Source organism: Cinclus cinclus, chromosome 6, assembly GCF_963662255.1.
Source record: "Cinclus cinclus chromosome 6, bCinCin1.1, whole genome shotgun sequence".
Taxonomy (NCBI): Eukaryota; Metazoa; Chordata; class Aves; order Passeriformes; family Cinclidae; genus Cinclus; species Cinclus cinclus.
The window spans coordinates 60332841-60357307 of NC_085051.1; the positions used below are offsets into that span (position 1 = coordinate 60332841).

The following is a 24467-nucleotide window of genomic DNA, read 5'->3' on the forward strand; positions in this document are numbered from 1 at the left end:
TTCCCACCAAAATCAATCTGTTCAGGAAAATTCACACTTAATAAATGTATTCTCTGGGAAAGTCAAAGTGGCTGCTAAGAAGTGGCAAAATCAGTAGCCAGGAGCAGAAAAGATTCTACAGAATTCTTGTCTGACTTATTGCTATGCATATCTTAGGTCAAGGGCAATCTGATTTTTTAATTAATCCTTTAAAGGTTAAATTGTATAGAACGTCTGATCACAGAGTAAAGAAAAAAAACCAGCAGTATATGTAAAAATAGCATCCATTTAAGTTACATAAATCTTTATAAATATAAGAGAGAAATCAGTTATCCTATAAAAAAATAATTCAGAACATGTGTTCCTGAAGCACCAGCAGAACATCCTCATGCTAAGAACTTCAGCTAGAAAATCTTTATAAATATACCTGCAAAATTCCTCCTCACTCTGACCAGAAACAAGTGTCAGAGGATGCACATTTCTATTTTGCACTAAAACAGGAGCTCTCCTGTTTGAATCTCAAATGGCCTTTTGGTTTTTTGGCAACCACAGCACGTCCCATCCCTTTGCAAACACCTTTCAGGGCCACGTAAATTCTATTGGCATCCTCAAAGCTTTTGAGCAGGAATTGAGACAGTTTGGGTGGGGGTTTGTGGATGATGCTGTCACTGCTTTGCTGCCTGTGCATGGAATTTTTGTTTAACTCAAAATAAATAAAGAGGAGGGAGGAAAACCAGCCCTAAGCTGAAAGCACTGCGGGTCTGTGCACTTGAAGGTGCCACTCAGAGGTAAGAGAGTGGTCTCTGCTGTCCTCTTTGCAGTTGTCTGAGTCACCTGTGGATTGAGTGACTAATTCATAATATCCTCAAGATGTTTGTGTCATATTAATAATAATTTCCACAGTTGGAAATTATAGTCATGTAACAGAGACTAAAACAGAGAAACATTCATGTATCTGTTTGTGTGTGGTTATGTTATATATATATATATATATTTTTTTTTTTTTTAATTGTTTTCTGCAGTTGTGGCTCTCCTGTGCCTGTAGCTGGGAACAGCCATGTCAGCTCAAAAGGACAGATGGGTTTCTTCCTTGGTTTTCCTTCTCTTCTGTGCCTGCTCCATCCCAAGGAGTAGAAGTGCCAGCCTGCAGCAGGAGCCGAGCCCCCAGCACTATTTCAGTGGTTTGGAAGCTGGGAAAACATCCCTGGCTTTTTTCACCCCCAGTGGTATGTGTTTAATGTGAGTTTCCATCAGCCTGGGGGCTCAGCAAGGCTTGGGTGAGAGTGGAACAATCACAGAATCATGGAGTGGTTTGAGTTGGATGGACATTAAATCCCATTCAGTCCCATGGCCAGGGACACCTTCCACTGTCCCAGGTTGCTCCAACCTGGCCTTGAACACTTCCAGGGATCCAGGAGCAGCCACAGCTTCTCTGGGGATTCTATCTCAGCCCCTCGCCACCCTCCCAGACAAGAATTCCTTCCCATATCCTATCCATCCCTGCCCTCTGGCAATGGGAAGGCATTTCCTGTGTCCTGTTCCTCCATCCCTTGTAAAGAACCTCTCTTCATCTTTCTTGTTGGCTCCCTCAGGCACTGGAAGGCTGCAATTAATTCACCCCAGAGCGTTCAGTTTTCCAACTCTCAGCCTTTCCTCTAGCAGAACTGCTCCATTCCTCTAATCAACTTGTGGCCCTCTTCAATGGAGAGGCAGTTCTTGAGGTTTTTAAACTCAAAGGGGTTTTGAAGAGCAGGCTGAGTGCTGTGTTCCAAGTTTGCACAGTTCCAAGTGCTTCTGACAGGCGAAGACCTCTTGGGGTGGGTTCTTTCCTGGCTGTGTCCTCAGGCACAATCCTTCAAACATCTTCATTCATTTTCTGGATTATTTTCTGGAGGTACTGTGGAGGAGAAAGCAAATTTCCTAAGGAATTTCCCCTCTTCCATAATACCTGCTAGAATAAGGGGAATCCCTTTCATGAGGGAGAACTAAAGGCTGTCATGGATTAGGAGAAGATCCTTGACCTTGATTTTCATGATCCCCAGGTGTGGTTTCCCAAAGACACTGGTGTGGGCTAAGGAACATCTCCCACAGCTCAGTGTGTGGCAGGAGAATGCTCTTCACCCTGAGGACTTGCAGAGGATTTTTTTTTTTTTGTGTGTGTTTCAGTTTCTCTTGGTACCCAGCCCTTCTTGGAGCAGATTGAGAACTCAGCTGAGGCCCTCCAGGACTATGGCATTTCTGTGGTGAAGGTAAATGGGGCTCAGGGAAGCTGCTGGGTGGGATGGAGTGAGTAGGAGATGAGCAGGGAAGAGATGAGCACAGATTTTTCATGGAATCATGGACTCACAGAACAGCTTTGGCTTTCAGGAACCTTAAAGCTCATCTCTTTCCACTTCACCTGCCATGGAAAGGGACACCTTCCACTATCCTGGGTTGCTCCAAGCCCTGTAATAGCCTGGCCTGAGCCATTTTCAGGGATGGAAAATCCACACATTCTCTGGGCAGCTTGTTCCAGTGTCCATGTTCCATGCTGGATGAGGTTGCTTAACTTCTTTACAGCTCAGTGCAATAAATATTTCACACAAAGGAGTTTTTAGCTGAAATTTTATGCAGATTCACATGAGGGAATTACAAATTTAGGCAAGTGTAATTAGATTCTAAGACGTGCTTATATATTTATATTTGGATTTATTTAGATTCCTCCAGCTACAGACCAAGTTCAGTAAAGAAGCACTGATCTGTCACTTTGAATATACTGGGCAGATCAGGAGGTCTTTTGATCCCATCTGACCCAAACCAGCAGGCTGAGCTGGAAAACTGAAGTACAAACTCCACTCTCCATCTCTGGTCTCTATTTTGGTGGATTTTCTTTCCCAGAAGGTTTGGAAAGGCTGGATTTGCACTCTTGAATGGAAGAAAGCTGTAGGGGTTGTGTGTGTGGTCATTGTGGGGCTGAATCTGTAATGACACATATTTGCTGTCTAGGTGAATTGTCCCAAAGAGGATGTCTCAAGGTATTGTGGAAAAGAAAATGCATTAAGGAAAGCCTTCCTGTTCAGGTGAGGGGCATTTCTGAGCACTGCACTGGGACTGCTTTCCAGTGCAAATGTTTGAAGAAAACATTTTCAGCAATCAGAGGTTTCTGTGGAGGAATGAGAGGAGCCATGAGGACAGCAGTGACCTGCATAGTTTAGCAAAAGGTACCCCCAAAATTCCAACACAGGCAGAGGAGATGCTTTGTCCTCAGTGTTGATTCTCCCATCCTGCTCCAAGTTCCTTGGAGCAGCAGAGGGATGAGCTGTGGAATGAAACCACAGGAGAAACCCTCCATCAATGTTCTCCTGTTCCTCTGGCCTCCCACCCCCAGAGCTGTACTCAGGCCACAAGATTTTGGGTCTAGTCCAAGAAAGAAACACTTTTTGGTGCTCTCTTTGTTGGTGGGGTTAACTCTTCTGCCCTGGACGGGAAGGTTCAGCTCCTGGTCTCTCCAAGGGTTGTCACCTGGAAGCCTTGCCATGTATCAGCTCAGTTCTCACTGACTGTTGTACTGATAATCATGGAGTAATTAAGGTTAGAAAAGACCTTTTAAAATCATTAAGTCCAACCCTTCCCCCAGCACTGCCAAGGCCACCATGTTCCCAAGTGCTTAGTCATAAGTCTTAACATACTCAACATCTTTCTTAAAACAACATTTCGTTTAATCTATAATAATATATGATATTCATTCCTGTACATGCAAATATATTTTTTTAAAATCAGAGCTTTAGTGCTGCGGGAACCTGCTCAGCCAGGCTTGAACGATTCCCAACTCGGATCAAAAACGTCTCAAGTGTGTTCTGCCATTTCTCCATCATCCTCCCTACCCTTCTGTGCCTGCCTTGGCTCCCTGTTCCCGTGCAGTGAATCTCTGTCACTTCCTTTGGTGACTCTCTCTTCCCCCTGCAGGGGACACCGACTGATCCGAGAGTTCCCCACCGACGCCCTGTTCGGCGTGAACTCCATCGTCGCCAATGTTTTGTTGTAAGTCCAGACCACATGCCACACCCTGAAATGCTTTCCTTTCTATTCCCACTAAATGCCAACCCCTGGTATTCCAGAGGCTGCTCTCAGTCAAGCTTCTCTCTTCATTATGGTTTGACCCTGTTTTCCCTTGAGATCTTTTCCCTTGAGAGCTTTTCCCTTGAGACAACTGACCAGCACACACCTGGCACCTCCATTTGGCTACAAATCCTTAATCTGCCAGCAGGAAGCTGGAATTTTACCTTGGTTTTCCCATCATAGTTGTGTGGCTGCAAATTTACTCTTCAGCTACTTGCTAATGATGTTTTTTTTTCTGCATCCTCAGTGCCCTGCTCTTTAATGAAGTTAAATATGTCGAAACACTGGCAGATTTTGAGAACGTTGAAAACGTGTTGAAAGGGAAGTCTAACATGGTCTTCGCCTACGTGCCAGCTACTGGGACAGCAGGTATGGACACTCAGCTTTCCATCTTTCCTCTCTTCACTCTGTTTTTTTGGTAGAATATCCAGGAGCTGAGTTTCTGACCCAAAATCATGCAAATGAAAACCTGAAAGGGCCACCCAGCCGCAAGATCTCTACTTCTGTATGTCTTGCTTTCTTTCTGAAGGGATCACTTACACCAGAAAAGTTTTGCTGGGAGCATAAGCCCTGAGAGATGGACTTGGAGAGGGAAAAAAAGCCAGTGGTTGCTGTTTTAAAAATAGTCAATCCCTGGGCAGATCCCTGGCTCTGCAGTGGAATGGATTCTCACACAACACCGATTTTCTGTGGATAAGGAATGGGATCCAGCTCCAGTTCTCACTTCCCTTCACAGTGTATTTTCAAACAGACTCTGTGACATTGTACCAAGAGTTTCTGAAAACCTGGGAATTGATATTTACACCTGGAAAGGATGAAACAGGAGATATGGAGGGAACGGAGCTGAGTTCACCTTGCCTTTCCCTTTCCAGAGCACAGAGCTGTGATGGAGGCAGCTTTTGTCTATGGGACCATCCACCAGTTTGTCCTGACAACAGAGGCAGCACTGCTGAAAGCCATCAGGTACATCCAGACACTCCCCCACCATGGATAGCTCCTTCCATGCACTGTTTGCCTCACTCCTGGTGTCTCAGATTCCCAAATCAACTCCGGGATGGCATTAGGATGTTGTTGCAAGGGTGGACAGTCAGATCTGTTTTCTAAAAGCTGCTGGTTGTGTTCCTAGCCTTGGAGTAGCCTTGCTGTTTGTGGCTGTATTGGGTGGGATTTCACAGGAGAGAGTCCTCTGTCTCCTTTCCATGGCTCATCAAACCTCAGCCGTGGGTTTTCAGGAGAGTTGATGTTGAAATCCTGAAGCACTCCCACCTTGTGCTGTGATATTTAAGAGCAAGAACTGTAGCACTGCTCGTGGATTTGGGAATTCCCATCCCATGGCCTCACTTCCTGCGCAGGAGGAGCTGCTCTGGAATGGCAGATCCTTCCATGTTGCTGCTGATGTGACCTCCTGCAGTCAGGAATGTGAGGGTGGAAGTGGGAACATCACATGGGGTGTTGCTTCCTCAGCCCACAGTGTGTCCTGCTGGCCAAGAGGCCAATGGCACCTGGCTTGTACCAGCCTGTGGCTACAGGCCCAGGGCAGAGATTGTCCCCCTGTGCTGGCACTGCTGAGGTCACACCTCCAGTCCTGGGGTCAGTTCTGGGCCCCTCATGACAAGACACTGGGGGGCTGGAGAGTGTCCCCAGAGGGGAATGGAGCTGGGGAAGGGTCTGGAGCCTCAGGAGAGGCTGAGGGAGCTGGGAGGCTCAGGGGGGACCTTGTGGCTCTGCACAACTCCTGACAGGAGGGGACAGCCAGGGGGGATTTGGGATCTGCTCCAGGGAACAGGGGCAGAACAAGGGGAAATAGCCTCATGCTGTACCAGAGGAAGTTTAGATTGGATATTAGGGAAAATTTATTCCTGGAAAGGGTTGTCATGTCAAAACAGGCTGCCCAAGGCAGTGGTGGAGTCCCCATCCCTGGAGGGATTTAAAAGCCTGTGGATGTGGCACCTGGGGACATGGCTCAGTGGTGGCCTTGGCGGTGCTGTGGGAAGGGTTGGACTCGATAATCTTGGAGGGCTTTTCCAAAATGAATAACTCCATAACGATTTACCTGGGATTTTGTCACCGGTGACACCAGGGCAGGCACCGGGTTGATCCTTCCCGAAGTGCCGTTCCATCCTTGCAGGATTTCGGGGAATTGTGCTGTGGCTCCCACTAGATGGCACGGTTGTCCTTCCACAGGATCGCCTTAAAGCCTTAATTCTCCTTAAAGCAGCGCCACCACCTCCCGAGCTGCTGAAATGAGGGGAGCTTCTCCAACAGGAACAGCTTCCAGCCAGCTGGGACAGCAGGATTTGAGGTCTTAGTACTGCACTTTGCTCTTTCACGGAGAGCTCTTAAATCCTTATCCAAAGAAGGTGATCTCTGCTTTAGGGGTAGAGAACGGGGGCATTGGAAAAGGAAAGTGACTCCCCAAAGTTACCCACAGGCCAACAGCAGTGATGGTGTCACAGCTAACCAGGGACACCTTCCACTATCCCAGGTTCCTCCAAGCCCTGTCCATCCTGGCCTGGAACACTTCCAGGGATCCAGGGGCAGCAACAGCTTCTCTGGGAATTCTATTCCAGGGTTTCTTCACCCTCACAGCCAGGAATTCCCAGTTCCCAATATCCCATCCATCCCTGCCCTCTGTCCATGTGAAGCCATTCCCTGTGTCCTGTCCCTCCATCCCTTGTCCCCAGTCCCTCTCCAGCTCTCCTGGAGCCCCTTTAGGCTCTGGAAGGGGCTCTGAGCTCTCCCTGGATCCTTCTCCTCTCCAGGTGAACACCCCCAGCTCTCCCAGCCTGTTCCACAACCCTGACAAACATTGATCTTGAGGATAATCTGTGAAACTATTCAGCAAACCTGGTCCTTCTGTCTGGGCACTTTGAACCCCTGCTCAGGGTGGGTTTTGTTTCCTCTCTCATAGCCATGATGACCCCAATGTCTCTTCTGCCTGGCTCTTGTTCTGCCACTGCCAGCGAGTCACAGACCCAGGCCAGCCCTGCAGGAGGACAGCCCTGGCACAGCCCCTGACCCTGCTCAACATCCACAGGCACCTCAAGCTCATGGGGGCTCCCTTGGTGGTAAGGACTGGGAAGGAGGAGCTGCTGGGCCCTGGGTGGGAGGGCAGGGAGGGATGTGAGGATGGGGGAGGTGAGAGCAGAGAGGAAGGCTTAGTGTGGGAATCTGCCCCTTCCAGGATGGGTCCAGGCAAGGAGCAGGAATCATCTGGTGCAGCTGCCTCACCAGTTCAGGCCAAAACATAGATAAATTACTGAGGGCGTGTTCCAAATGACTGTTAAGCACTGCCCAACTCAATATGAAGCTTGTTCCCGTGCTCTTGGTAAAGAAACCTTCCTGATGTTCTGTCTGAACCTCTCCTGATGCTGTTTTGAACCATTTCCACATGTCCTATCCCCGGATACTCTGGAGATACTCATGGTTCCCTTTCCACATCCCCTCAGGAAGCTGTGGAGAGCACTGGGGTCGCCCCTCAGCCTCTTTTTCTCTAAACTAGACAACCCCAAAGTCCTCAGCTGCTCCTGTAGGCTCCCTGCAGGAGTTTCAGCACCCTCTGGAATTTGATACCAGTCCTTGACACTTTGGTGATCACAAGGAACAGGAGGTTCCCTCCTATTTCCTCCTTCCACGGGGCAGAGAACTCCAGCAGCCTCCTGTTCCCAGTGGTCATCCCTGCCCATCCAAAAGGATGAGAAGATGAGCTGGGAATGCTCCTTCAGCCATTTTCCTGGATTAGGACTATGGAGGGAAGGCACTTCATCAAGCACCTCTGTGCTGTCGTGAAGCAGCACGCCTAAGGCAGGAAGAGAAGTATTCCAGCTCTTGCATGTTGTGGCTGGGATTTTTAAACTGCCCCAGGGTATGAATGCCAGGTAAATAAAAATGAGTGGAGATTTGACATCTGGAATTGCTAAACCACAGAAAACAACCCCACAGAAAATAAAGCTCAGATTTTTAACAGGGAAGGTTGTGACATGTTGGAACAGTTTAACTGGAGTTGTGTGGGTTCTGCTTCTGTGGATGTTTTAGAATTGGGGTTGGGACCTTTTCCCTGAGGATTTCTGTGGCTGGGGAAGAGCTGACTTATCTTCAACACGTGGAGCTGTGCTGCAGCATAACCCTGGCTGTTCTCCAGACAGAGGTTGCTGAGGACCCAGAGAAGATCTCCACTGTTCACTTGCAGCTTGGGCTGCCCCTGGTGTTCATCCTGAGCCAGAAAGAGACCTATGAGGCTGACAGGAGGACAGCAGAGTTTGTGGCCTGGCAGATCTTGGGGAAAGCAGGAGTTGCCCTTTTGTCCAGGTATTTTTCTCAGGTGTTTTGAGGTTTTCCTTGCTCTTTGTGGAGTTCTGATCTGGGTTGCCCCAACACCAGGGTGACACTCAGTGCACTCAATCACACTTGGATGAGAGGCAGTAAAATCAGGCTATATCCTGTGACAGGCTGTTTCATATTTAAGGATTCGTCCAAAATTGTATTAATTTGGAAGTGTTGCTGTCTTGGGGGTGGAAAAGTATTGACTAAGAGATATTTTGGAGAGGAAACTTAGCACTGATTGAATTAAAGCAGAAAGAGGAGGGGTGACCTCCTGTGTCACACCATCTAAGGTTCACTTTGTGTTTTGGAAGGGACCTTGTACATCTGAACGTTCTGCACCGGTCAAACGTCGCCCTCAAGACACCAGATGAGGTTGGATGCTGGATTTTTTTATTGGAAAACTCTGAGCTCTGGAGAGGGTGGTGGGATGTTGCTCATCTCTGGTATTAATTGGACAGCATTCCCTGAAGCTCAAGGGGAAGTGTCTTTCCCAAGTTGCACACATGAATCTGTGGATTTCCCATCCCTGGAAGTATCCCAGGCCAGGTTGAACAGGACTTGGAGCAACCTGGGATAATGGAAGGTGTCCCAGCCCATGGCAGGGGGTGGAACTGGGTGATCTTTAATGTCCATTCAATGATTTGGGTTCTGTAGAGCCATTGTGCCTGCTGGGAAAGAGAAAACAGTTTATTTTGGGTTCAAAACATTGAGTGACATCTCCACTACACCTTAAGGCAACACAGGGCTGTAAATTACATCCAGGTGCAAATTCCCCAAGGATTTGGATTTCTGAAGGCCTTAGGAAAGGCATGGATGGGAGAGGGACTGAGTGTGAAACAAAGAGCCAACAACCAAAGGTCTCTGCTGAGCTGATGTAACCCAGTGCCTCTGGCAGCTGGGAGAAGGGCAGGGTGTGGGTTAAATGAGGTTGATCAAGATGAGTTAAAGTTTGGAGGAACCTGACCCAGCTTGTGAGGCAGGCTGGAATTGGGTGCTGGCAGATGCCAGGGAACACACGATGCCCCAGATTACCTGAATGGTCACACTTGTGATTTCAGGTGCAGGATCAGACCTGAGCATCCCCTGAGGGCTTCCCATGGCCTGCTGAGATGTGCACGTTGGGTGGCTCTGGGAGCCCATGGGAGGTGCCAGCACTTTGTCATTTCTCTCAGCTCCTGATGAACTTTCCATTTTCTCTCCAGTGCCTTTGTCTGAGCTGGTGCCAGCACGGTTTTTAAGCAGACAAAGTCTCATTTCTGAGAAATTCATGTTGATTATTTGTTTCTTTCCATGGGTTGGCAGTTCCTGTACACTTGGAAACATTTCTCCTGGCTGAGCTCCATGAGATAAAGGATTTTTTGTGCTGGTTTCCCAGGCTGTGATGGGCTCCTTGGACCCAGCCTGACCTCTCTAATGAGGGGACATCCCAGTGGCCCCTGCACTTCCCTGCTCTCCTTCCCTGCTTGACCACTAGGATTTTTCCTACAGTGCTGAATCTGAGTTAAGTTGTTGGGACATGGGACTGGTGTTCACGTTCACCACAGGATCCCTCATAGCCACATTTACTTCCTCACGAGGAAACATCAGCCTGGAGTGAGAAAAACTCATCCACATGAGAAGCTGGGTCAAAGAAACAGAACCCAGACATTCCCCTGTTTGGTAGCTTCAGGGATCTGTGCCATATCCCAAAAATAAGAAGCTGGGGGATGGTGCCCCATTAGCCTTGAGTTTGGTCTGCAGGCAAAATAAGCAGAGGGAGATGTTGTGCTCCCACTGATTTATTGTTTTCCTCAGGGAATGCCAATCCAATACCTGGTCTTGGAAGACACTGATGAAGTTATAACCCTGGTGGAAGATAAGAACAAGGTCAAACAAATCCAGGAGGATGAGCAGGAGGAGGAGGAAGATGAGGATGAGAAAGAGAATAACAATCAAGGTGTGCAATTAATCAGTGAAAAGCTGATTGTTATCAGACAGAGGGTGCAATCAGTATCAGACATGGCAAAGCATTAGAGAACACTTGCAAACCATCATAGTCACTCCATGGTGGCCAGAAAGTGACTCTTTCATTCTCTGAGGTCACTGGAATATGACAGACAGGTCTGATTTTTAGTGGAAACACCAGGGAGGAAATTCAGAGCTGTTAGAAGAACAGTTGCTGTGTGAGGGACAGGAATGTGCTTGGATGCAGCAGCTCCAAAGGCATGGGGGGGTTAAAGTGCATCCAGCATCGTGTCCTCTACAAGCATCTGAAAATTATCACTCCCTCTGGGAGAGTTTGAGACACGTTTTTGTAAGAGCAGATCCAGACTTGCTTCCTCCAGGGAGAAACCTCTGGTCCCTGCAATGCATAATTGATTTGTTCTCTGTGCAAAACTGGGACTGTTTTCCTTTAAAAAGTGTTGGGGGGGGGGGGGGCAGGATCCTAGAGGAGCTTAAAGGGTATTGTTCCAGTCAAGGGTAGAGCTGGTGTGAGATGGGATTAGGGCATTTTGGAGGATTTGTCTGGGTGGTTGTGTCTCTTCTCCCCATACAAGATTTCACTCGCCCCACATCTCTGCTGAGAGATTCTGGATTACAAAATCATGCACTGGGGTGGCCCAGGGGGCTGCAGTTCCCCCTACCTTGGACAGGGGGATTTAAAATTTTAAAGATCCACACCTGTGGATCCCTTGCAGATATTCAGGATGACCAGGTGGTGGAAGCAGTTTCCAGGGACAAGAAGAGAGAGCTGCCCCTGGATCAGATCCTTGTTCTGACAGAGGAGAACTTCCACTCTTCCCTCCCGGAGGCTGCCCAGACAATTGTGCTGTTTTATGCCAGCTGTGAGTATAAAATGTGACCTGGCTCTCCCTTCTCCAATTTTGGGATGCTCTCTGTGCTTTCCATGACACTGGAGGCAAATTTTGACCATTAATTCATGCCACATCCTGTCCCACGGGCACTAATAACAATCAGATTTAATCAGTTCTTATTGGCTGATAATAGCAGATATCAATCTGATATTTAGAGATCTTTAACCTTCATTTTATAGGAAAAAACTGTGGGACAAGAGGAGAAATTTCTGTAGCATTGATGTGTGGGCTGGCCTAGACAGTCTTGTGTCTGCTGAGGCATAAAGTTACATTTTCCTTACTTATTTCAAATCTTACAGAGCTTGAAGCACCTGAGGATGCAGAGATTGATTGTCAGGGAGCAATGTGGGGCTGGCTGTCCCTTGGCTGTCCCTCAGGGCTGTGTTTCCCTTTCTGTGTTTCAGGGGAAGCCGTGTCCCTGGCAGTGCTGCGCTCTTACTGTGAGGTGGCCTCTCACCTGAAGGGTAAGGAACCCCAGGGCTCAGGGCTCTCACCTGCTCCTCTGGGCACTAGGAACCAAGACCCTGATGGTACCTCATTCCTTCACCTGGAATACACTCATTTTCCCCCCTCAGACTCCTAAGGAAAGTCATATCCACACCATGTTATTTGGGAACACTGCTTTGTGTCTTATTTAAGGATCTTTGAAGAGTCTCTGCTCCCAGGGAAAAAAAAAAAAACACAGGACAGGAGGAAATGGCCTCAAGTTGCACCAGGAGAGGTTTAGGCTGGGTATTAGGGAAGATTTCTTTATGGAAGGAGTTGTCCAGCCCTGGAACAGCTGCCCAAGGCAGTGGTGGAGTCTCCATCCCTGGAGGGATTTAAAAGCCCTGTGGATGTGGCACTTGGGGACGTGGCACAGTGATGGCCTTGGCAGTGCTGGGGAAACAGTTGGTTTTGATGACCTTGGAGGGCTTTTCTGAGCTAAACAATTCCATGATTTTATGATCCTGGAAGCTCTCAAGGCCAGGTTGGATGGGACTTGAAGCAACCTGGGATAGTGGAAAGTGTCCCTGCTCCTTCCAGTCTCATTTGGTGATCACAGTGACTGCATGAAGGAGAATTTGGGAAGGGCCAGGGCAGAGCCCCATTGCCAATGGGTGACACAGAGCAGCAAACAGCAAGAACTGTGGCCTGGAACATGGAACAGGGGTCCTGTGTTTCCCACTCAGGCCCTGTCCTGCCCAGACCCAGGAGATGCCCTACACGTCAGTGTGCTGAGTGGTACCTCAGCTCTGCTGGAAAAAGGAGCTGTGATTATCCCTGGCTTTGGAGGAAATGGGACAGACAGGTGTGAGCAGGCCCAAATCCACTGGGCAGGATAATGTCAGAGGGAGAATTTACAGGGATGGTGCCTCCAGGGCTTGCAGACTGGCTCAGTTATGTGGGGATTCTCACAGGTGGCCACAGAACTCCATAAATAACACTGGGATGGTGAACAATCAGCAGCACTTAGAGGCAGCACATCAGGGAATCTGGGAACAAAGGCAGGAGGGAGGGATCCTTCAGGAGGGTCTCTGCAGTGTAAGCTCCACATTCAGGCCTTCAACACCATCCCACTCTGGTTTATGGAGAGAGGTGGATTCTTACATGGGCTGAATTTCTTCCAGAGGTGCCTTTTTTCTCCCCTTGGCTGCAGGGGACACTGAAGTGGCTTCATCCTACTGTGGCAGAGTGGAGAAGTCACATGGATCTGGGCAAGAACTATTCCGGCACCTCTGGAGCTGGCTGGTGCCTTCTGCTTTTTTTTCTCCATCAAGGCTCTTTTTTCCTGGTGCTGGCAGCCTCCTGGGACTGGGCACTGTTCCCTGCAGGATTCATCAGTGGGTACATGAATGGAGTGTGCAGAGGACCCTACAGATTTCTGCAGTCGGAATTGCTTACAAGAAGCTCTCCTGGAAATGCTGCAGACAGTGCTGAGGGCTGGAGGAAAGCAGCTCTGCATTGCTGGTTTGCATGAAGGGAAAGTCACCAGCAGCTTTGATCTGGACTGAAATCCCAGCAAGAAAGAAGAAGGGGCAGGAGAGGGGGATTGTTGTTTAGAGATATTTGGGTTGGTTTTAGGGTTTCTTTTGGACTTCCCCAGCAGCCAGACCAGCTAAAGGAGAAACACAGGAGAGTCTGTGGGTAAAATCCAGCCTCTTCTCAAGCCAATGGCCAACCCTTGGTGGGTTCTGCATGGCCAGGATTTCACCATGTGTGTTCTGAATCACTTGATAACAGTCTCGGGGCAGGGAAGCAGCCACAGACAGACTCTGAGCAGAGACCATGAACTGCCTGGGGTCAGGGCCTTTCCTCTGTGATCACTGAGGTCTCTCCAAAGACTCCCAGGCCAGATGTGACCCTGTGGAATGATTCCAGTCTGGTTTCTCTGCCATGACCTCAGAGCAGACACAGAACAGCTGCATTGGTGGATCTGGAGATCTTTTCTCCCTGCTGCTAAAGGAGCCTCAGGGAGCTGGAAAACCTCAGAAGATGCTGTTGCCTGAGCACTCAGTGGTTGCTGGATCAGGAAGAAGACCTTGAGCTGTGCAGGACTGAGAATAAAACATTGGGTATGGCTTGGGGTACTCACAGTTCCCCAGAAGTGCTGATATTCCTGCCTGCTCTGGGGTGGAGCTTCCTTCCCAAGGGCTGGGAATCCACAAGCAGCTGTCTGAGGAGTGAATCACCCATGCTGGAGGCACATTTTGAGTTGCAGAACCAGGTCCTGCTCCCGATGCCAATTCTTTGTGCAAAATGGCACTGAGAATAGACCACGTGTGATCAAACACAGGGGAATGGAGGAGGCTGGAGACTGCAACGACCCAGTGAGTCATTCCATACCAGATGCTCAGCAGATCCTCACCAAGTGAAGTTTCCAACCCTCGAGTGTTTTGCATTTGTTGAGATCCAGTTTAGCAGGAGACAAAGAGGAGCATCTCTTCCTTGCTGAACTGAGCATGTTTTCTACCCTTGGAGCAAGAATTTCCCAGTCCCTGGGGCTCACTGCTGTACCTCTGGTTTGCTTTTGCAAGGTGGGAATTTTTGGAAGCAGCAGGGTTAAGAGCAGAGGATGCGAAGGTGAGACAGTGCTGAGCATTTTTTTTGTGTGGGTCATTGGCCTTTTGTGCAAAGAAGAGAGGAAATCAGTAACTAAGAAGAGCAATATTGTGATGGAAAATGGTTCTGCTTCCCTCCTCTGTGCTCATGAGGTCTTCTTGAACAAGAACTTACAAAAACAGGGGGTGAAGTTGTAGCTCAAAGGCAGGAAAATCAGCTGCATGATTTAGCATGCACATCCATGGGGTGTAACTCTGAAGTGAGGATTTCAGGGTTCATTGTGTGATGTTTTCCAGGTAGTTGTTCCCATTCTGTATTGGATTCTTCCTCTTGAAGTGCAGCACTTTGTGCATAACTTCTCTTTCATGTTGTAGCCTTTGGAGCAGCTCTTCAAGTGAGCTGGTTTTTAAATACAATCACAGAATTGTTTAGGTTGGAAGATCATTGAGTCCAACCATTGCCCCAGCACTGCCAAGGCTACCACTGTCCTGTTTCTACAAGTGCCACATCCACAGGGTTTTTAAATTCCTCCAGGGATGGAGACTCCCCCACTGTCCTGGGCAGATTTGCCAGAGCTGGACAACTCTTTCCATGAAGAAATTTTCCCCAACATCCAGCCTAAACCTCTCCTGGTGCAACTTGAGGCCATTTCCCCTTGTCCTGTCCCTGTTCACTGGGAGCAGAACCCAACATCCACTCTCCTGTCAGGGAGTTGTGCAGAGCCACACGGTCCCCCCCCTGAGCCTCCTTTTCTCCAGGCTCAGCCCCTTTCCCAGCTCCCTCAGCCTTTCCTGGTGCTCCAGACTCTTCCCCATCTCCTTTCCTTTCCTGAACATGCTCAAGCACCATGCCAGTTCTGCTTTCCAAATAATTATAAGTTCAAAGGACTCTTGACTTTTCTTGTTCCCTATGGCATTGATGGTTTGTCTTGTCCTGGTTTTCTAAGACCTCTAGGACAGAGCTTCTTGCTTTTGCTGGATTTAGTAGCAGCTGAAACCACAGGACAGGGTTTTTGTTCCTCTTTAACCTTTCTTCCCACTCAGCAGCGACCACAGGGCTGGACAGTCCTTTGCTGAATTCCTCAGTTCCTGAAAGTTCTGCTCATTCAGTCATTAACAAAATGGTGCAGGTTGGGATGGGAGAGGGACCATCCTGTACCAGGCGTTTTTCAGGCCAGGTGGGGCTCCTTCAGAGCACATGGTAGATAATTGCCCGAGCTAATACCCAAATATCAAAATTCATCTTTGAAAGAGCTTCAAGCAGCCTCACAACTCGATTTTAACAGGACATCAAAGGTCCATTTCCATAGAATTATTTTCCAGAGTTGGGCAAGACACAAGATGATGTGGTAAGAGATGATGAGAACCAGCTATACTGGATCAGAGGTGTGAAGTAAATCTGAGGTCAGGCTTTCAGTTTGAGGTCTTCTTACAGAGTCTGGGAATGACACAAACCATTTCTACTCTCATGGTGTGTTTTGACAATTCCTGCCTGTCTGAGTGGATTTGCAGGCCCTTCACTTGTGCTGCTTCCTGCTTTTTCTGCACAAGAGTTTGACACAAGGCAGAGCAGCAACAAACTCCTCATGTGAACTGCAAAACCTCAAATGAAGGCTGCAGAAAATGGTCCTGTGGGAGGCCAAGGATACAGGGATAAGGAGTAGGAACTAATGCTGAGGTCACCTCTGCATTTTCCTTTCACTCCCATCTACAAAAACCCTCATGGCATTCCAGAAGGGTTTGGGTTGGGAGGGACCTTAAAGCTCCATCTCATTCCATGGGCAGGGACACCTTCCTCTACAAGTCCAAGGTCTGTGCAACTCCAGCATTTCCTTCAGCAAAGAGTCATGGAGTCACAGATTAGTTGGCTTGGAAGGGACCTTAAAGCCCATCCCATTCCAACCCCTGCCATGGGCAGGGACACCTTCCACCATCCCAGGTTGCTCCAAGCTCTGTCCAACCTGGCTTGGAACCCTCCCAGGGGTTAGGGGCAGCCACAACTCCTGTGGGTAACAAGGATTTGTGCAACACTCAGCTGTGCTCAGTTCTCAGGAACTTGGTTTAATGTTTGGTCAGTCCACCCCAGCCTGGCATGGGTTGCTGCTTGACCCTGCCCAGTGATGTCACTGCCCCTCCAGAGCACCCTTGATGTGTTGTTTGATTTTATTAATTCTCTCTCACTGGCGATATCCAGGCAAAACTTGGTTGGGTTTTTCCTCAGGAGGGAAGTTTTCCAAGCTGCTCCAGATTCTCATTTGCTTAAACCTTTCCAAAAACGTGTTTCCCAGGCTGAGCTCTGCAGAAGGTTCTCCAGGACAGAATATAATTTTCTTCCCATGGGCTGCAGATGCTGTTGAGTGTCCATCCCTTTCCTGCAGCACTGGTGGTACCTTTGCATCCTGCTTCTCCTCATGGAATGCTGCTGTCCTTACACTTTGTCTTTCAAATTGCCTTCTGCTCCTCTAGGCTTGAGATTGAAACCAGATTGGATGTGTTTTATTCCCTCAGCCAGGCCTTTTATGAAAACAGTGATTAGAATCAGACCCAGGACAAGGAGAGAAGAAAGCTTGGCTGGTTTCTCTTGAGAAACCTCATCATGTGCTCCAACCCTGGTTTCTGGAGGACTCTTTGCCGTGATCTGCCTCCATGTGTGTACTTGTCTCTAGGTGTTATCCCATCTTCCCCATGCAGCTTTTGAGTCCTGTTCAAAGAAATGTAGGGAAAGGAATGAAGATTTCTGAGATAGAGCATTCCTGCTGTGGGCATGGACAGCTGCACACTGCCCTTGGTCAAGCCCCTGAGGCAGCCAGGTGAGGCTGGAAGCCAAGAGAAGGGAGGGAGTGAAGCTGGTCAGGATTTAGCCATGGACCCACAGCAACAGCCTGTGCTGGGCTTCACCCAGCCCAAAGATGAAAGAAAGGCTGATAAGGTCCCTGGAAGTGTTCCAGGCCAGGCTGGACAAGGCTTGGAACAACCTGGGATGGTGGGGGATGTCCCTGCCCATAGCAGGGGGTGGAATGGGATGGGCTTTAAGGTCCCTTCCAAGCCAAACATTCTGTGACTCCATGATTCTTTGCTGAAGGAAATGCTGGAGTTGCACAAATCTTGGGCTTGTAAAACCAACTTTTTATTTGTTTCACTTCTTACCAATCTTTTGAGTTTCTTGCATTGGTGTAACCCATAAAAAAACCTTTTTAGGACATTTCCCAGGGCCCACAGTTGGACTGACTCCTCTGTAATTCCAGGTGCTCTTCCTTTCCCACTCCCTTACTTGAGACCCTTTCTTAAGCTCCTACACGTGTCTGCTCATGGCCTGGGTGGGATCACAGAAAATCCTGAGTTGGGAGAGACCCACAAGGATCATCAAGGCCAACTCCTTGCTCTCAGGACAGCCCCAAAAATCCCACCCTGTGCCTGAGGGCAGTGGATGGGAGCATCTCTCTTCCATCCCATTTAACTGGTCCATGTACATTTGGCTTCATGCTTGAGGTAGAACAGATTTTTCAATATTGAACGACTTAATAAATGCAAAAATCTTGGCTACATCCTCCTCCTCCATCATGCCGAGCTTTATCTTCCCTCTTTCCTGTAAGTGAGTAGCTGCATTATTTCTCTCTCTTGGCCTTATTCCTAAGGCATTTCTAATACCTTTCCCTACTCCCTTTTAAGCTCCATTTGCCTCGGGATTTTGTGGTGTTGCTTGGAGTTGCCAGTAAGATGTGAATGTCTCTGGGAAGGAGTGATTTCAAGTGTACTCAAAGGGATTGTGTATTGGGGGCTGGATTTTGGTAGATTTCTGTCAGCATTAATACAAATAAAAGACAAAAATATCCACTGAGCTAATAAAAAGCTCTATTTTCCAAGCAATTTATTATTGTTTTTAGGTTTTTTGTGTCATTCATGAGTATTTGTTTTCCACTTTAGGAACCCCAGGGGTTTTGCTGTCCCGGGTGAACTGCTGGGACTGGCCTGGCCTTTGCTCCCAGGAGAATGTCACCCAGTTCCCCACCATCAGGATTTACAAGGAGGGACAGCAGTCAGTGACATATGGTGGCATGTGGGGAGCTGAAGAGCTGAGAAGCTTCATTCTGCTGTGAGTGACAAATCCCCAGTGGGACATCTGCCACATCTTCTGTCACCATCCCTGTCTGTTTGCTGGAATTCCTTCTTTGTTATTTTTAATGGGGATCCTAAGGTTCTCAGTTTGGCTCAGGCTCTTCTCTATTCACTGTAACCAGCTCCAGCACCTCTCTGAGGCTTCCCAGATGATAATTTTTGTCTCCAATGAAGTGTCACACTTGTGCCATTGTGATGGGGCCTCGTTGGATTGAGGTTGCCCTGTTGTCTCTTCATCCCAAAAGCAGAGAAGAAAACAGCCCAAATTGTTTCTTTGCCTTTCCACAGGAGCCAAGTTTCCTGCCCACTGAAGTTGGCCACGATGGATGAAGCAGAAGGATATTTAAGAGGAGAGTTTCCATCTGAGCTCTCATCCCACCACCACACCTCACTCCTGGGAGTTTTTAGCACAGCCACCAGCGAAGGTTTGTTGGGATTGGTGGGTTAAGCACTCTCCAGCTGCATTCCTGGTGGGACAGGGATGTTTCCAGCTGTTGGAAGTTCACAACACGGCCTGCCTGGCACTGCCTTTTTCATTTTTACAGTGGGAGGGTAACAGGTGATCCCAGGTGTGGGATTTCAGATCCATACCCTGGCTCAGAGGACATCCAGCTGCCAGGTGTGTTGCTGCACCCACTGTGGGAGTAGAAACTTCCCAAGCCTGTTGTCCCTGTTGTATCTCCTGTCCCTTACCCCAAAGAGTTTGGTTCTGTCCTGTTTATGAGTCCCTTCAAAGTAGTTGTAGCTGGCATTAAATTCCCTCTTACCCTCTGGTTTAGCCCAGATCCATCAGCCTCTTCCATGTAAAACATGTCCCAGCATATTCTTCCTTATAAAAGGAAGAGATCCACTCTTGGATCTTGCTGACTTCTCCTGAAGAAGTGGTAGCCAATCCAAAATCTTTATTTATTTTTTTTAAACAGAGCAGGAATAAGGTAAAATGGAAGTTTCCTACATCAGAAGGAATTAAATATGAATGGCTCAATGAAATCCACTTGTGGATTTTGGAGTAGGTGGGCAGAGAAATGCAATGAGAGAGAATAAAGCCAGTCTGGAGAGAGAAGATCAGGCAAATCACCAAATCATGGAATGGTTTGGTTGGGAAAGGACCTTAAAGCTCATCCCATTCCACCCCCTGCTATGGGCAGGGACACCTTCCACTGTCCCAGGCTGTTCCAAGCCCCAGTGTCCAGCCTGGCCTTGGACACTTCCAGGGATCCAGGGGCAGCCACAGCTTCTCAGGGCACCCTGTGCCAGGGCATCACAGTTGGGAGCTGAGATCTTCCAACCCCACAGACTCAGAGTTGCCAGCTTCCCCTGGGAAATGCCTTAAAAAAAAAATAGGAGAACTTTCTGATCTTGCTTAAGATCAAACTTACACACTGTTTTCCATTTTATAAGCTCCCTTGTGCCTCCGAACTTTGGTTTAATGCAAACCAAGCTGCTTTCTCACATGAGAGGGTCCAGAGGGAGGAGGTAAGAACAAGACAGGATGCCTGGAACCAGCTAGAAGACACTTGGGCTGTGTTTCCTGAGCCAGCCTACAGCCAATTCTCTGCCTTCCTCTAATATGGTAAATTCAACGGGAAATCCTACTGATCCCAAAAAACCTTTAATCCAGCCCAGAGAAGCTGTGGCTTCCCCTGGATCACTGGAAGTGTCCAAGGCCAATCTGGATGGAGCTTGGAGCAACCTTGGATAGTGAAAGGTGTCCCTGCCATGGCAGAAGTTTGGAACTGGATGGGTTTTTGGGGTCCCTTCCAACCCAAAACATTCTGGGATTCTACAGAGAAGTATTTCATTTCCTTCCATGCAAACAAGAGCCTTGGAGGCTTCCAAACAGCTCTTTGTGGATCCTGTAGGATTGCCTCTCCACTCAGGGCACATTCCATCCGCAATCCAGAATGGCATCCTCAGGCTGGGGTAACTCAGCCACAGGGACATGAAATTTGGGATATCTTCTCCACCCATTTCCTGGGGGTGCTGGAGCTGTGACACAGAACAGCCTGAGGGAGCAGGCACCTGGAACCAGCTGTTCTGGTATCAAAGCAGGCTGGAGTCAGGAGAACCACGTTGTTCCTCTTACTAACCTGCAGATTTATCTGAAATTCCCAATCATTTTCTCATGGCAGAATTTCTGCTCTAACCCCGAGCAACAGTGAACCGTGTCATTGCCATTTCTAGAGAACTGAAACAGAGCAATGAGATGTCCTGCTAAAAAAATCCTGGATGTTTTCCAACCCTTAGCATCAGGACTATGTTCAGAAGTCATTTGGGGGGTCTGAGCTAAAAGAGGCTTGGTGGAAAAATCCTAAATAAAATTTACTAGGAAGAGGTGAATGTATTATGAGGGCAATGAGCAAGCATTTCCCTGGAAACTCGGAGAACTTTTAGGACAGAAATTTGGTTTTCATGCAGAAACTGGGAGCATTCTGGGAAGTAAAACTGTCCTAAACCCTCAAATATCCCTGATCTCTGGTGCCTCACAGGGCTTGGCAGAATCAGTGGAAGCCAAGTGAGGAAGACATGAGAGATGCTACAGGAGCTGCTGTGCTCAGGGGAGCACAGTCAGAGGATGTCTTCTTCCAGAGGGATAAAGGATGGGGCTCAGATCCTGCTTCCCAAAATTCTGCAGGAATTTTAGACCCTTCCTCATCTGGCAGCTTGATTCCATCTTGTTCCCAAATCAGTGAAGTTGTGCTTGTGCAATTCAGGACAGCTGGAATTCCAGCTCAAGGAATGTGCTGCAGAGTATGATCAGGCCCCTCAGGGAATTAAAATTATGCTTTCAGGGGGGACCAATTTCCTAGGAGGTATTTAAATAGATTTTTTTGGAAGCGCTTCCTGTCTGCAGTGGAGCTGTGTGAATTTGGGGGTGGGGGTTGGATACAACTCAAAGAACCTGTCTCTGGAGAAATATGGGCTGGTATGTGTGGCTCTGGGTCTAGGACTGCCAGAAATAGGGAAAAATTTGGAAGTGTGGTAGGGAGGGAGGATCTCATCAGGTCAAGGAATAAGCCTGGTATTGCTGGAAGTTGTCCTGACTTAGGAGGGAATTCTACAGCCAGGGCTGACCCAGGTCAACACTTCAAGATGAGCTCATATCTCAAGTGAGGATTTAAAGCTTGGTGGAGGAACTTGGGATGGGAACTTTTCTTTCAGCACTCATAAAATCAAGTAACTAAAGACCAGAAGAGCTGGAGAGCAACATCCAATAATGGTTTCTCTGTAGCAGCTGGAAAGGGACTTTGGACAATGGCCTGGAGTGACAGGACACAGGGAATGACTTCCACTGCCAGAGGGCAGGGATGGATGGGATATTGGGAAGGAATTCTTGCCTGTGAGGGTTTGGAGGCCCTGGCACAGGGTGCCCAGAGCAGCTGTGGCTGCCCCTGGATCCCTGGAAGTGTCCAGGTTCAGGCTGGACAGGGCTTGGAGCAGCCTGGGACAGTGGAAGGTGTCGCTGCCATGGCAGGGGTGGAACTGGATGATATTTAGTATCCCTTCCAACCCAGACCATTCAGAGATTCTATGATAATGACTGAGCCCTCAAGGAGCCACTCCTTTCCTTCCATTAAAAAAGGAAAACAGTTTAAATGAAAGTTTATGGGCCACATGGGAAACAGTGGAAAATACAGCTTTGAGTGTAGCTGCAAAACAGGAATAAAGGAACCAAAAAGTGACCAGTTGTGAGGCAGCTCCATCTCTTGAGCTCTGAGTCACTGGTCCCAGGAGCTTGGGCTGGCCAGCTGTGCTGTGACAGTGAATGTTCTGAGGAACAGTCACTGTCTGGGACAGCAATTTATATCATGGCTGTACCTGAGATACCCCCTTAGTTCTCAGGCAAAACCTGGCTTCTCCAAAGAGTGTAATTTCTGCCTCTCCTTAGGTCAGAAGAGCCATTTTTGTTGCTTTCAGTTGTTCAGTGCAAAGGAGGAAGGGGGTGTTGGTGTTGAAATCCTCCCTGTTCTCACCCCACCTTTGGCAGCAGCTTTTAGGAGCTCTGTTCTCTGCATTTCACAAGCTCCCCACCGTGCCTTGCATGTTCCCACAGAGCTTGGCTTTCCCATGGATCCACTGCCTGAAACCACAGGCGGGCTGGACAAGGATTGGAGCAACCTGGTGTGATGGAAGGTGTCCCTACCTGTGGCAGGGGGTAGAACAAGATGAGCTTAAGGTCCTTTCCAACCTAAATCATTCTGGAATTCTGTGAAATTGGAGGCTTTTTATAAGGGAATAACCCAGCTCTGCAGTCAGCTTTGTTTTGGAGCTGTGCTCTCAGTCTCAGCTGTGATCAAGAGAGCCCAGCCTGGTTTTTCCCTGTTCTGCAACAACCCCAGTCTGCTGGGAGTAGCTGGATAAACCCAGAGACACTTGAGGAGAAGGTTGGTTTATCTCCAGGCTCTTAGCCCTACTCCAGTAAAACCATCATCCATCATTTCTCAAAGGTCACTGGGATTTATAAGATTTCTGTTTAGACTTATAATTGGTCTCCTGTTTCCAAGAATGCTTACAGACTGTAAGTCCTTAAACACATTTCATTTTCCAGCAGTGCCTCTGTCCTGTGGATCCTGGAGGCTCAGTGCTGGTGGCTGAAGAGCAAACACTGTTCTCATAATGGGAATTTTCCCCTGATCCTTGCTCTCTGCCTGCTCCTCCTCCCATGGCCTGTAGCCCTGAGCTGCAGTAATTTCTTGTGAGCCTCTAATCCTGGTTTAGATCCTGAAATCTGCTCTGGCAGGATGTTAATGTGTGCAGGCATTGATCAGGTTTCCAGGAAAAAACCTCAACACCTCTTTTTGTGTTGTTTATTCTTGTATCTTTGTCTTTTTCCAGCCAGGGAAGCTTTTGAAGAGGCAGGAAATATCCTAAGTGGCCACGTAAGGATGGGGATGTATTTTGAAGATGATGCCTTGGCTTTGTAAGTGGTTTCTATTTTTCTCTGGGAAGAATTCAAGCTGATCTCTTAGTGAAAGGCAGGGCCTGGAACAAGTGTCCCTGTGCTGAGTGACAGCAACAAGTGACTTTTTCCTGCAGGCTAAGGCTCATCCAAAGGGAATTGTCACCTTGGCTGTGCCACTGATTCTTAGCCTGTCTGTGGCTACCTGCCTGCTGTTCATATTCACTCTGGGTATTTTCAGTCCTTCACACCCCTGGATGTGGTTGTGTTCCTCACACAAACAGGAACAAACCTTTCTGAAAATAAATAAATAAAAAAAAACAGGCTGGAAAAATTATACCATCATTGTGTGAGGGAGAAAAAGTCTTGCCTTTCTCTTTCCATGAGGATAAAATGATGGATAGTCACTGCAGTGCCTTCCCTTGCTTTGGTGGTTGCCCCCAGTTGCCAAGAACAGCCTGAAAAGAAGCTGCTTTTGACTACTTGGGCTAGGATTGGAGTGGACATTGAGTCTGGGTGCTGGAAAAGGCTTTGGAAGCTGGGAAATAATGTCTTGCTATGGAGCTGTGTTCCTGGTGGAATTGCATCCCTGACTTTAAGCCAAATGGGATTTAATGGGATCTTAGCTGTGTCATTAAGACTCCAGCAAGGGGCAGAATCCTTTGGGTTGGAGTGTGAGAGGTGCTTCAGTGCCTAGAAATGCCACTGGATCCAGGGGGAATCTCCAGCTTGCCCTGGCATCTCATATCCATCAGGAATTAGCTATCAAGGCAGAGTTAAAAATCCAAGGAGGTCCTTGGCCTCTTCTGCAGGTGTGGGTTTAACAGCCTGCAGTACAGCAGGGAAGTATTTACATGAGTTCCTCAGAGGTGTGATGCATTACTGATGAGACAAGGGCATTTTTGTGGTGAGCACGGAGAATAAAAATGCAAATACTTTGGGAGTACATCTCTATTAACCAAACTGCTCCAGGCATCAGTTAAAACTTTTCTTCCCTGAGGATTTCAGCCCAGCTGAAAGAAGGAAAGAAGTCAGAGGCCAGGGTGATCTCTCAAGGTACCAGTAGAAGAAGCCTGTGTTCTCTCAGAGCTGACACATGCAAGAATCCACCTCCCTGCTCCTGCTACAGGAGTCTGCAGCCTGCTCCTGTCTAGC

The 24467-nt window shown here is 48.2% G+C and overlaps 1 protein-coding gene across 1 annotated transcript in view; it reads left to right on the forward strand.

Annotated features, from left to right (window-relative positions):
* The first annotated feature begins 673 nt into the window (after nucleotides 1-673).
* The window catches only part of TXNDC16 (thioredoxin domain containing 16), a 29996-nt gene continuing 6202 nt past the window's right edge, over nucleotides 674-24467 (forward strand). Inside the window, exons 1-15 of the mRNA XM_062495014.1 lie at nucleotides 674-1205; nucleotides 2146-2228; nucleotides 2965-3038; nucleotides 3925-3999; nucleotides 4325-4446; nucleotides 4950-5040; nucleotides 6989-7145; nucleotides 8219-8385; nucleotides 8712-8772; nucleotides 10195-10336; nucleotides 11079-11225; nucleotides 11660-11719; nucleotides 18221-18389; nucleotides 18701-18837; nucleotides 23249-23333. Coding sequence (XP_062350998.1) covers nucleotides 1037-1205; nucleotides 2146-2228; nucleotides 2965-3038; nucleotides 3925-3999; nucleotides 4325-4446; nucleotides 4950-5040; nucleotides 6989-7145; nucleotides 8219-8385; nucleotides 8712-8772; nucleotides 10195-10336; nucleotides 11079-11225; nucleotides 11660-11719; nucleotides 18221-18389; nucleotides 18701-18837; nucleotides 23249-23333 — 1739 coding nt within the window. The 5' untranslated portion in view covers nucleotides 674-1036. The remainder of the gene's footprint in view (nucleotides 1206-2145; nucleotides 2229-2964; nucleotides 3039-3924; nucleotides 4000-4324; nucleotides 4447-4949; nucleotides 5041-6988; nucleotides 7146-8218; nucleotides 8386-8711; nucleotides 8773-10194; nucleotides 10337-11078; nucleotides 11226-11659; nucleotides 11720-18220; nucleotides 18390-18700; nucleotides 18838-23248; nucleotides 23334-24467) is intronic.